Raw genomic sequence first — 13,888 nt, forward strand, 5'->3', positions numbered from 1 at the left:
AAGGTAGGACATTAAAATTTTATTCTGAAATTATCTCTGGCCACGACAATAAAATTTAACAAATAGTCACTGAACAGTCTTACTCCTGTCATCAGCTGTACAATACATACAGTATCATAGAACTGGCCACTGGGGTTAAAATCCACTAGAACATGTTCTATGTTAAGTGGCAACAGCAGCATCTCACAGAGGTTTTTACAAACGTATATACACAGTCCACATTCAACCATTTCACATATTTTCAGTACACACAGTTGCAGCATATCAGATGTGTCTAAGTTGTAGCTCAATTAAAAACTCAAGCTACTGCCCAGACAGTGCAGCAGTTGAGCTGAGTATAATTACAATTAATTTTATGTACGTCCATAGCAGAGAGATGTGCAAGCCCCTAAGAAACGAGTTCACAAATACCTTTTTTTTAAAATGCTACCACAGCATTATGTTGGGCAATATTAAAACCTTTACCAACCAAATCAGTTTTTAAAAAAGTCTTCTGTTTACCAGAAATACTCTTGATGATAAAAATTACAAAAATGAATGCTCTCTTTAAAATAATTCACACTTTTATTTAAGATTCTAATACGGCCCAATGCTACTGATGCCTGCCACGCGTTAGTGCTCCGAAGGAGTCGTGTACCCGACTCCACTCCACCCAGTAAGTGTGAAAGTGGCTTAAGTGCCTTGCACCCAAATTGTAAAAATCCCTGGCCGTCCTTACTAGAGCCAGGCACATAGAAAAGGAATGCACTTTGGTTCATACCAAATGCCCTGGGATTAATCACACTATAAAATTAAATGGTTTGAGGTAAATTTTTACAAATACAGTTGATTTTTGTCTACTGTTAGCATAACGAAAAAAATACCATTTAAAAATCAGTCTGATGTTAAGATACAAGAAAGACCATCTTCAACCCCTCAGACAAAGGAATTCCCTGTGTAAGTAACTGGCGGTTGGGAGTTTTCTGTCAGTGCCTTACAAGTCACGCCTCAAGGTTTCTGTTAAGGCCTGTAACTAGGTATTTAAAACAGATGTATCTTTGCAGAGGTGGGTTCCATCCTTACCAACTAGTATTCAAAGAATTAAAGGGCCAAAAAATGCATGCCCTACAACATGGCATTCAGAACAGAAGGCACATGGTTAATGCTAAGGGCACGGTTCCCCTCTGCTGCTGCTCTGCCTGCACCCCCCATGACTCCACTGCTATGGCAATACAGACGTGGTAACCAAGGCTCCAATGGTGCAAGGCAGAGCCTCAGGAGACTGCAACCAGAGACAAGACAACACGCACTATTCCCAAGTCTGGAAACAGCTCAGACGTCCTAGACGATGGTGACCTGTAAGACCAAAGCCTGTTTCCAAGCCAACTCCAAGCAGCCTGTCAGAGCCCTCCCTTATGCTTTAAAATCACCAAGATGCAACGGTTTTCCTTTTTTGACATTAAGCTAAAAGTTTTTAAAAGCAGTTTTATCACTAAACACTGAAATGTGGTGGCTCTTGAATAAAAGAAATTTCACTCTATTTGGACAAACAAACCAAGAGCCCATAGCGCTGCACATTACGGTTCGGCTACAAAGTTTTCAGTTGCATTTGTGAGTAACAGTCAACAAACGCAGGCTAGCATCGGAAACCCAGTCTTATGTGGGGAAAAACAAGCAGTATTAGTCCGTTGGTAAATGTTCAAATGTTTAATCATTTTATAAGAGATTAATAATGGCAGGCTCACACATTTAAACTCAAATGTGAAGAGGAGTGGAACTGAAGAGGAGCATTATGAGGGGAAAATGTAATAGCTTTTGTTTTTATTTTAATGACCTGAAGAAGCTAAACCATCATTAAGAGGCTCATGGTCTTACAAAGCCACCAAACCAAGTCTTGTATTTCTATGCCTTGAAGCCAAAATCTTAATAAATACACAAATCTTTAAATTCTGTAAGCCACTGATTGGGAGTATTGTCACATGGGCATCATTTGAAAGGTAATTTACTAACATTATTGCACTTCCACAGATTACACAGAAAGGTGTACAGTATGCTAAAGAATCTGACTAGGGGAAAGAAGCTATAATTTCTAAATACAGAGAGAAGTACAAATTATCAGTGACATCCACCCTTAAATAGTAAAGCAAATATTAGTATCACTCTTTTATTAATAAGCTAATCTTATTACTGTTTTTTGGCAAATATCTGAAATATTTCCTGAGCATTTTTTTCCACCGTCAACCAACAAAGCCTCAAGATAGTAAAGTGTTTTGTTCAAAAGTACTTTTTTTTTTTTTTTTAAAGTAAGAGAAACTGTAAGATTACTATTCAAAGAACTTAAACCGGAAACCTTCTTGGCCTCACTGGGACCATGCTTTAAATACTTGTAAAATCAATTTACAGGCAATACAATAACATCTGTGCATATAAAAGATTATTTATCCTAATTTGTACTACTCAAAACCTACTGTCCAACAGGCAGAAATCTTTCTATATTAAATTGCACATACCAAAAAATTTTTCCTTGTGCCTTGAAATTGTTATATATCACTGCTTATACATTAGTGATAAAATACTGAAATTTTCACTGTGAAAATAATTACTATTCAGAGAAGAAAATATTCTTTTACCTAACTCTCAGTTACTTTTCCAAGGTAAAGTGTCACTCCCACAAAAGCAATCAATGCAATTCAAAAGAAAGTAAAAAATAGAGGAATGCAATTTCTGTGGTTCTTCCAATAATATAAAGAATAAAGACAAACCATTTAACTTGAAGTTGAATTTTTCCTCTTTTAAATGTTGTTAACATTGGCCTTACTAGACAGCCATGACTTCCATTTATCAAGAGGATTTTCAACCCTCTTTAAAAGAGCTGATACTTTCCCAGGCAAAGAGAACCTTACAGTGGCAACTGAAAAGTGTGAACTCACTCGAACCTGCTAAATCTTCTTTGGGACAATGTAAATCCCCACCTTAAGTAGCTAGGCTGCTGTCCTTTTTAAAATTGGAATACGAAATGGTCATAATCACAGCTGAAATGTCTCTTTGCTATATTAACAGTCTGGGACATGCAGCTGAAGGAAGAAGGTGACCCCAGTGCAAGCAGATGTGTGGTCCAACAGAAACTCAGAGGGAAACAGCTAAGAGAAGGGCAGGGCCGTTCCTGGAATACATTTCTAGATTTATGTGCAAAACCAATCCTGTAACATGAGGCTTCTTTACCAAACAGCCTGCTGATCATACTAGAGAATCTGAAGGAATACACGCTTCCATCTCCATTTACCCAAGAAAAGCTGCTTTGCTGGCTTTCAGAATGTCAGGATGCTCACCGAGCAATTTAAATCTTGGGAATCTCATTTTGTATTTGAGCACTAGAGAAAAACAAATTCTCTTTACGGTGTAGTTTTCTTAGAGTATCACTTCTGTCCTGACCACTCTCTGCCCAGCACCACCACCACCTCCTAGATAACCTATGAAAAAATGAAAGTAGGACACACTACCCCCATGCGTGGGCCTGGAGTGGACAGAGGAAGGGACCTGGGGCTCTCACCCTGGGAGTGTGACATTAACCAGGAAAATGCAATAGTGATAATGTCTCTGATGCCAACCTATAGCTACGCGGCAGTCGGGAAGGGGTCAGTAGCCTGCCACTGACGCCATTCTTCTACCACACTGAATGTGGTAAGGCTCATCACACTGTTAGAACACAAAAAGTTTCAGAAAGTGTAAAAGCATCGTCCTCATGTATTTTATAAAAACAAAATGAACAACTTTCTTACATTAAAATTAAGTGCTGAACAGATACAAATGAGTAGAGTTATTGAGCAAATAAAAACAGGTCTGAGCTCTGCCTTTCCAATCCAGTAAGGCTCTGCCATGTCATGTCTTTCAGATTACCAGCATCAGGGGACTGGAGCTCAGCTAACCAGTTTTGGCAACACTGTCCTCTGCTGAATATTCCCATTGGCATCTGTCATTTGTGCCAAATTAGTCCTCAGTTTGGAAGCTGAGCTAGAAGGTGGAGGTAACTTGGAAATAGACGTGATAGCACCAGTGCTCTCCGTGACCCTTTTAATTGATGTCTTCTCCCCGGCGGGAGGCTTTGGCAAGCGCCTCCTCAGCCAAGGGTGCCGCAGAGCCTGGCTGGGGGTCATGCGCACTGCGGGATCCCATTCTAAACACTGTTTTAAGAAGTCAAGGAAAAGGGAGTCGTCACACCCCTTCAGTGCATTCCCCCACTCTCTGCTCTCAGGCGGCCCCCTCATTTTCCCCCTCCGGGACCGGCCTCCGTTCAGAACCACAGAGCCATCTGAGAGAGTTGTGACAGTGCAGTAACGGGGATAACCCTTGGAGCTCACAAAATTTTTGGCTCTTTTGGCTGTATCCAACAGTTTCTGGGAGGGCATGCCCAACAGTTCGATCATGCAAGCCAGCTGGTCCCCTTCGTCTTCGCCAGGTAAGAGCGGGTAACCTGTCAGGAGCTCTGCTAAAATGCAACCCAGGCTCCACATATCAATGGGCATACCATACCTGGCCCCGAGGATCACTTCTGGAGCTCGGTAAAAACGCGACTGGATGTACGTATAGACACGCTGATGCTCATAACAGCTGGAGCCAAAATCAATCACTTTAATACCACTTCTACCCTGCTGCTTTAACAAAATGTTCTCAGGCTTGAGGTCACAGTGAATTATTCTGTTTTTGTGCAAGGCATCCAAGCACTGCAGAATGGAGTGGGCGAACTTGCGTACCAAAGGCAGGCTGAAGCCCTGGAACTTGTTCTTCTTGATGAGCTCGTAGAGGTTCATGCTCAGCAGTTCAAAGGTCATGCAGATGTGGTTGCGGAAGGTGAAGTTCTCCAGCATGTGGATGACGTTCATGGTGTTGTCCTTGTCCTGCTTCCGCAGGTGCTCCAGGATCCGGATCTCCTCCGCCGCCTGCCGGTGGAAGCGCTTCTCGTTACGCACCATCTTCAGGGCCACGTGCTGGTGGACTTTGTGGTCATAGGCCTTGACCACCTGCCCGAAGCTCCCCTTGCCGATGACCTTAAGGACCTCGTACCTGTAAGCCACGTGGTCGTGGGGCACCTGCACATACGACCCCTGGTCATCGTCGTAGCCGCCATTGTTGGGTCCACCTGTCATGCCCTGGCGCTTCTTTGCATTTGGACCCAAGAAATACACTTCAGGGTAGTTGAAAATCTCATGGTGCTCAAAGGCCGTTAGTTTTTGCATGTATTGCTTCATCGCCTGTTCAGGCGTCATGGGGGTGGCTTTCACCTTCCCCATCCCCTCCATGGACTTCAGAGAGGTAGAGCTTCCCTGCCGTCTGTGAATGCCGTCCAGCTGCCGCTCTGGCCCCACTGGCAAGCCTGTCCTGCCCACGGCTGTCAGCCCATTGGGCTGCGTTGTGAGCACAGTCCGCTTGTTACTGTTATCCTCAAACAGCTGCTGCACCTGGATCTGCCCGTGAGCGTGGCCGCCGACATGCAGTTGGTCATTCGCAGAGTGCTTGCTGCTACCAATCTGGAATTCAGACAGGAAAAATAAACACAATGGAAGAGGCATGTCTGTTCAAACAGGGTGTTTTTTTTTTTTTTTTTTGTAGAGACAGAGTCTCACTGTACCGCCCTCGGGTAGAGTGCCGTGGCGTCACACGGCTCACAGCAACCTCTAACTCTTGGGCTTACGCGATTCTCTTGCCTCAGCCTCCCGAGCAGCTGGGACTACAGGTGCCCGCCACAACACCCGGCTATTTTTCTGTTGCAGTTTGGCCAGGGCTGGGTCCGAACCCGCCACCCTCGGCATATGGGGCCGGCGCCCTACTCACTGAGCCACAGGCGCCGCCCTCAAACAGGGTGTTTTAGAAGTCTCCATCCCCTACACTCCACCTTTACAAAATCCGATTTGGTTCAACTTCACAGCCAGAATCAGCTTTACTAAATGGAAAGCTGGGCACTCAGGAGGGGCCTGAGGAGTGCACCCCAGGGAGAGTGGGTCTGACAGGGCAAAGGGAAAAATATCAGAGGGTAGTAGGGCCATGAGACTCTGAGATCCTGGCAAAGAGCCATAAATGCCCCGTCTAATAGTTGAGAGGCTGGCTGCACCTGTTCAGAGCTCCCCATCCCCTACAGCAAGACCGTATCCTGTTAATCATTCTACACCTAATGTTTAGCACAGGGCCTGCCACATCACAGGTCTCCCACTCAGTCCATACTTGATATAAAAACGAAACAGCATGCATAAAAAGTATATGCACCTAAGACTCTACATGAGCTCCCCCTAAGGTCACTGCACCCTTCACAGTTTACACCCTCCACAGTTTACGGTCACGGCCATGTCCGTCTAGTTCACTCCTCCTTCCCCAGCATCTCACTCTATTCTGAAAACAATCACCACCAATATGTCCCCTTTCCTGGGAAATGTGATTAAACCTAGAAACATACATGATCCAGTAACAAAAAACCTGGGCTTTTAGGCTTCAAGGATTCCCACACAGATACGCCCTGTAGTATCTTATAAACCTGGAACCTATTTTCAATGGTTTCCAGGCCTTATGGACTGAGATGATCATTTAAGGCCATTCAGCCCAACAAACCAAGCAACAACAGTATTTTGGGCCTTCCTTTGGTCAATGGTTGTGATTTCTTAAGACATGTGCTGCTGGGCTACTCAGCTTCGCAGCAAGGAATCCAGAAAAACAATTTCTGTTTAAGATTCACATGCAACCCCAGATGGGTGTAAAAGGTCCCAGCCCTCTACTGAGAATCTATACAAGCACTCTCACTGCTAAGAAATAAGGGGTGGGAGAGAACCAGGGTCCCCTCCCAGTTAGGCCTTCTTGTCAGCCTCAGACACCCGTAAGTCTTAAAGCTGCCTGGTAAGTGAAGCTCCATGGCACCCTGAAGACCAGTCTGTCATTCACAGTCTATCCCACCCTTCAGCAGCTATTAACAGAGGACTGGCCGCCAAAGGGCTGAGTCCCTGACCTCTGGGAACTAACCATCACTCAACTGAAGTTCTTTGCCACCAGCATAGTTTCTGTTATCGTCTAGATTTTATGTTTTGAGCTTCATATGCTACTGAAAGAATAAAATAGCTCTGTAGATAGAACATTGTAATTTGAGAAAGGATGTGAGAAACCTAGATTATAAAATGAAGTTCCAAGTCCTTCTTACTACAGACCAAGACCTCCACATTTTCTTCCAGTGACACCTAACCTGGAAAATGATTGTGTAAGGAGTGAGCTTCCTCTCTGCTTGCTTCTAAAACAAAGCAGAAGCTGGTGCTTGGGCCTATGACTTTACTGATTCAGAGATTTTATTTCTTAGAGAGGTTCGTAGAAGACTTCTAGTTGAGCTCTTTGTTAAACTCATAGCCGATAGCCCGTACCAGGACACCTTGTATTCTGTAAGGAAGCCATCCAGGTTATTTCACCCTAGTTCTATGCCAAAAGCAGGGCAGTCTATCAGAAAGTCTTGGGCATATATAAAAACAGTACAGGCCTGCCCATTGCTTTTCTTCCTCTCACTCTGCGAACTCTCCTTTTCACTGTGGTCTTTCAAACACAAGGGAATAAAGGGACCTGGAATTCAAAATATATCTCCCCTACAGAATCATTTTCTTTAGGGCAGGATGACACTATTTCAGGAGAAAAATCCACATTACCTGTGTACATGCTATAAAAAGCATAAAGTTTCATTAGGGAGAAAAACTTACCTTGGGGCTTTAAACATTCCTAAAAAGACAGCAAAGGAAAACTTCCTGAGTACTAAAAACTCACTTCAATGCTTGCTACAGCAAATTTTATGTTTTGCATAATTTGAAACTTAACCACAAAGGTTTTAGTTGATGAGAACTGAAGATTTGCTAATAAACTGTATCACCCCCTCTCCAACTGCCTTCTCCTGGTCTCTGTGCACTATCAACTATAAGTTCACCTGCCTGTAGGTGGGGGCAAGAGCTCTCCAAGGTTCAAGCCTCCATTCTCTTGGTTCCTCATTCCTATAATCCGCCCTGGTTGATCCTGACCATAGCCGGGCTTTGAACCACCCACGGGCTACTACCTACACACCTGCTCCTCAAGCTCGGCCCCACCAAATCCGCATCTCCTGAGTTCAAAGTACACCTGTCCACCTGCCCATCAGTTTCCTCTCCCAGGGGCAGCTCAAACTCAACTCATGATTTTTCTATCCAAACTGTTTCTTCATCCCGTAATCCTCAACTGCTCATAGTCACCGAGGAGGTGATGTCTGGGAATCACAGCACTGCACACCTGGAAAGCTGTCCAGCATCTCCCTCTACTCCCCAAACCACCACAAAGCCTCACTGTGACCACTCCGTTCCCTTTCCATCCGCACAGCCTCACCCACCACTCCTGTCTTTCACCAGACAGCAGAGAAGGCCTCCTCACGTGCCCCCTTGCTTTTAAGAAAGGAGTTTACTCAAATCTCTGTCCATAGTGCTCTAGAGTTGCCATTTACAAGTGTCAATCTAAGACTGCTCTTGTTTTTCTTGAGGCCCAAGGCTGGAACCATTCCTACAGCGAATACAAGAGTCTACCAGCAAGAACATGAAGTTCTAAAATGTAGAGGCTAAGTGGTGAAGCCTTCCAGCCTCATCTGCCTCTGGCTCTCTTCCAAGAGGAACAAGACCAGTATCCCCAGGACCTCTGAACAGGCCAGGCTTCCATGCCCCTCTACTTTTCATGGGGTCATGTTTCACAGAGGTTAGGTTACACACAATGAACCAGTTCCTTTGACCCTGGGCAATTCATTTAATCTCTCTGAAGCTCTGTTCCCTTGTCAGCAAAAAGAAGGTAACAAAGTTACTTGATTAGGGCTATCAGAAAGATTGAATAAGGCAACATGTATAAGGGACTCAGCACAGCACTCTGCACATGAGAGCCGGCATCCTGGTCCTCTCCACATGCTGCCTGGAGCCTTCTTCATTCCCAAATCTAGGTGGTCTCTCCTACTCATCCCTCATAGTCTGGTTCAAATCTCACCTTCTCTGTGATACTTTCCCTGACCTACAAAACAGCTATGTACGTACTCAGAGAACCCTGCTATAGTACATATCTCATTTTACTGTAATTGTTTTACCATCAGATGAACCCACCTGGCTGTGAGCAATTCCAGGGTGGGGTTGCCTCTTATCTTTCTAACTCCCTAATAACATAAACTCAGGTATATAGTAAGCATTCAATATTGCCTGTTGAATGAGGCAACACATGTCAACAAGACCCTTAACTCCTGCCTCTCTTAGATTTACTCATGAAAACTAAATTTTGTACCTTCCTAAGAAAACATCAAGTGAACACCAGGGGATGAGGGAATGTTGCTTTGTACCCAACTCTCTGCTGATGCACTGCAAGACGTTACATTACATTAAAAACGTCTTGCAACGCATCAGAAGAGGTGAGTGCAAAGGATAGCCACTTATAAAATATTTGTAGTAGTACAGCAACTAAATACCAAAAACAACTCTTGGAATCTTAAAAGTTTTCCAGAAATTCATTTGAGAGTTTCTAGCAAAAGAGGACTTTAAGTTTCAAGCAGTGGAGGACAGCTCAACTTTGAAGTAAAATTAACTGATCTATAAGAGTGAGACAAACTGAAAAGCCAGAACATTTCCAGAATACACCTTCCAGGACTGCATCATAAACTTAAGGACAATAAAAGACCCTCCCTCCTGCCCAGCCTCTGAACACTGAGATTGCGGCCTACCCCTGCTTGCCAGTGTCCAGCAGTGCGCCATACATTGAAATATATACACTGAATAAACAGGATTGTTAAAATACCTCCGATTTATAGGTGAAAATCAAGAGAACTGAGATATTTCCTTGACTATAAAATGTCTCAGTATCAAAAATCATGTAAGAATAATAGTCTAACCAGTTTGGTAGTTTTAATCTAAGGAAAAAAAACAGGCAAATAACAGATATTTCACTGTGCTAACATTTCTGGGCGTCTTAAAACTGCTCTGAGGTCACCCTAGAAATGCTGGGCAGTGTCCAGGAGCACAACTGAGCCCAAGAACGCTGGGATGCAGCTCCTCCTCAAACACACCGACGGTCTGTGTGGCCTTGAGTCCAATACCACTTTTTCTTCTACATATTACTATTTTTTAAACGTAACGTTCAATTGTTTTTTAATTCCAATTATTTTATAAAGGTAAAACTGGTAACTGCAGAGTGCTTTAAACAATAAAAGTTATGAAAGTAATACAAATTAGTATTTTGAAATTAAAAATATATATACATTAATATCTCCCATGCAACATTAAAAGAAAAATGCTAACAGGAATTAAGATAGTTACTGGGGGCTTGACGCCTGTGGCTCAAGCAGCTAAGGCGCCAGCCACATACACCTGAGCTGGCAGGTTGGAATCTAGCCGAGGGCCGCCAAACAACAATGATGGCTGCAACCAAAAAATAGCTGGGCGTTATGGTGGGTGCCTGTAGTCCCAGCTACTTGGGAGGCAGAGGCAGGAGAATCACTTTAGCCCAGGAGTTGGGGGTTGCTGTGAGCTGTGATGCCACAGCACTCTACCCACGGTGACAGCTTGAGGCTCTGTCTCAAAAAAAGATAGTTACTGGGTACACTTTTAGGACAAATAGAAATAAACTAAATGACTGGAGAAAACAAAGGGGCCATAGCATAGTTAAATTCCAAAGTTCATAATCTTTATAACCATATATTTACCCATCTACTATTTCCTTTACAAAGGCAAATGTGTGCAAGCTCCTATGACAAGACCATTTTCTGTCACTGATGCCCTTTCCTCCCATTCATTCTAAAAGTTCTTGCTAGGTGGAACTACTCTGCAATTAAAAACTAAAAACCTTATAAAAACCTGACAGACACCTAGGAATACGGATGTGCAAACGTTCTTGCATTTATAACCAACATAATACAATTTCCTATCCAACAGTGTGTTAAAGTTACCTTAGGGAGGGTGAGTGCTTTCACTCCAGCCCAGACCTGAGTTGGCCAGGCAATCCTGAGCAGACCAGCTGACTTGTCTGAGTCTGTTTCCTCATCTGTAAATTGCAGGAGTAGAACCAGATAAACTCTATGGTTCTTTTAAACTTTCCTGTAACATGAACTCTACGATGTTACACAAAATGAAATCAAAACTAAACAAACATCAAAACTCAAATTCACACTTTCAAAACCAAGCATCTAATCATTAACAGCATGCTTAAGTTTACACTTAAGTTAAAAACAAGTAAATGAAACATAAGCCACAGCAAAATACAGGCCTCCATCCTGAGGAGCAGGGTCACACCTCTGCTGGTCTGGTGTACCACAGCCTGGATTCCTTCTCTGATTCCACTGCATATTCCAACTGCAAAGAGACTGACCAAGAAAAGCCAATCCTCGCAAAACTGGAATCCAGACACAAACCAAATATTTCTTTCCTAATTCACACCATGTCATGTGATTACATCAACACATGGAAAAAAGAAACCGGATGTTATTCTACTTTTCAAATGTCAGGTGATTCCAAGGCAAACGAACAAAAAACCCAAATCCCTAAAACCAATGGCAGTTTCATAACTAAAGTGTCACTGTGACAAGAACACCAAATGGTAACTACAGAACCATGCACTCCACTGAGACCACCACCCACAGTCCAACACAGACTGTCAGCACACTTGTGTGCAGTGAATCCTGGCCGGAGGACTAGACCTGTCAGGAAAGGGGGATCCTGAAGGGGAAAAAGCAAAATGCTATGAAACTTGCATCCACCTCTCCAGATCTAGCTCTGGGCTACAGCTGACATCCCTCACCAATTCTCCTCTGATAACCCCATCTCCCCATAACAATGACATCTCCCCATAACATAACCTCCAGAAATTCTCCCCTCTGCGCTAGTAATGGTCTTTTCTACTCAATTTTCACTCGGCAAACAAAACTACATCTCCAACAATTATCATCCCCACCCCCACACAGAACCACCTCTGGAAGATCAAACAGAAAAAAAAGACTACCCATACCATCAGTTCTCCATGGATACACCACCTCTCCGCTGGCCACTGCCATCCAAGGGCCATCCCTGGGAGCTGAGAGGTCCATGCTGAAGTCGAGCCCAGCCTGCTCCTCTCTGCAGCCACCAGTCTGGCCTCTCCCCTTCCTCTTGGCCCTCCAAGGGACCCAGCACCTGTTACGTGCCTCTTTCTAAAAGGCACGCCAGCCCTTTCCTTTTGAATAATATCCAAGTGCCGAATCCTACAGGGTTGGCTTGTTTTGTTTTGACTACTGCTGAGGCTCTTATTTTTACTAATGTTAATTACAATTTCTTCTGCGCTCAAACCTGTAGCACTCATAAAACATGCTTACACACGCAGGGGACAACAGGCGATGCTCTCGCCGGCCGGAGCCAGGCCTGGGAGGCTCTTCGGGGATTGGTTTTCCAGGCAGACCAGCCCGGCTGTCCCTAACGCATATCTGTTTCTATAAATACCCACTAACCAAGGGTGGGGGTGTTTACCGGGTCAGGGAAGCAAGCTTAGGAAGCAAGGATGAAAAAAAAAAAAAAAAAAAAAGACGAGGAAAGCAGCAAGGAGGAAGTTCCCAGGAAGAGGAGCTCGGGGCGTCCGGGCCCCTGGGGGCACGGGGGGACCACGCCACGGATCTTCCTTTGTGGCTGCCGCCCTTGGCCTGCCCACGTTTCAGAGGGGGTAACCACCTGCTCCCACGCTGCCATCCTCCGGCTTCAGAACCCTGCACGTCCGGGGGTTTCTGCCCTGGCCCCACCCCCGACAACCCCCTCCCACACCGCCCCCAGCCGCCCGGGCGGCCCGCGGGCTGGGTCTCACCGTGTGCACTGCTGCCGCGGCGTTGCTGGCCCGGAGAGGCGGCAGGGCGATGGGGGAGGGCGGGCCGGTTCCCACTCCGCTTCGGGGAGCCCCCGCACCGAGCCCCGGGGAAGCCTGAAGCTGACGAACCGCGCTGTCCCCTCCTCGACCTGGGAGCCACGTGCGGGAGGAGACAAAAGAGGGTCATGGGGGAGAAGGTCGCCTGGACACCGCCCACCCACCCCCCGCCAACACATACACAGAGACCAGGGAGCTGCTCTCAGGGGGAGACGGAGGGAGATTCCCCGACAACGAAACTGGGAGTCGGGGATGGGGGGCGCCCAGGCCTCAGATCCGGGCGCGCACCCGCGGGCGGGACTCGGGTAGCTGCAAAGTTAAGTCGGGCCCGGCGCACGGGTTCGCACCCGGCGGGGACCCAGGGCTGGGCCGGGGCTGGGCGACCGCGGGGGACGCAGCGGCCTCGCCGGGCCTGGGGCGGGGCGGGTGCCCAGATGCCACCACCGAAGCCGACGAGCCGGAGCCCAGCAGGGCCGAGGGCTCCCTCCGAGGGGCCTAGAGCCGCGAGCAACAATGGGCGGGCCAGGGCCGGGCGAGGGCGGGTGGGGCGCGCCGTCCGTCCGCGGCCCTGCAGGCAGCGGCCACACGGGGACTGGCCGGGGCCGGAGACTGGCTGGGGCGGGTGGGGCCGGCGCTCTTACCGGTCGGGTAGGCGGCCGGAGCGGCGGCCGAAGGTTTCCTGGTTAACATGGCCGCTGGAGGGAAAAATGCATTTCAGGCCCGCCGCCGCCGCTCCGCCTGCCCCTTGTCACGGCGGCCGCCGCCTCCTGGCGCCCCTCGCGCGGGTCCCCGGCGCCTCCTGGCCGCCTCGCGTCGGCTACGGCCGGACACGCACAGTCCGCGGCATCCCCTCGGCCCGGGCCCGCCGCCGCGAGCCCCCAGCTCTCCTCCTCGCTGCCGTCCTCCTCGTCCTCGGGCGGCTGCTGCACCCCCCGGCCCGTGCACATGCCTCGCCCCCACCGGCGCGCCGCTGGCCTCCCGGATCACCTCGCATGGGAGCCCGGGGAGCGGGCTGCGCCGCGCGGAC

General features: G+C 46.9%; 1 protein-coding gene across 1 annotated transcript; it reads right to left on the minus strand.

The window, feature by feature from the left end:
* DYRK2 (dual specificity tyrosine phosphorylation regulated kinase 2) lies at positions 1-13,641 on the minus strand. The gene is made up of 3 exons (XM_053585118.1): positions 13,503-13,641; positions 12,805-12,953; positions 1-5,504 (listed from the first exon to the last, which is right to left on the minus strand). Exons 1-3 carry the CDS (start codon positions 13,549-13,551, stop codon positions 3,897-3,899), a joined length of 1,806 nt encoding a protein of 601 aa, XP_053441093.1. The 5' UTR covers positions 13,552-13,641; the 3' UTR covers positions 1-3,896.
* Between the last annotated feature and the right edge of the window lie 247 nt (positions 13,642-13,888).

The sequence above is a fragment of the Nycticebus coucang genome, chromosome 3 (assembly GCF_027406575.1).
Source record: "Nycticebus coucang isolate mNycCou1 chromosome 3, mNycCou1.pri, whole genome shotgun sequence".
In the NCBI taxonomy this organism is placed as follows: Eukaryota; Metazoa; Chordata; class Mammalia; order Primates; family Lorisidae; genus Nycticebus; species Nycticebus coucang.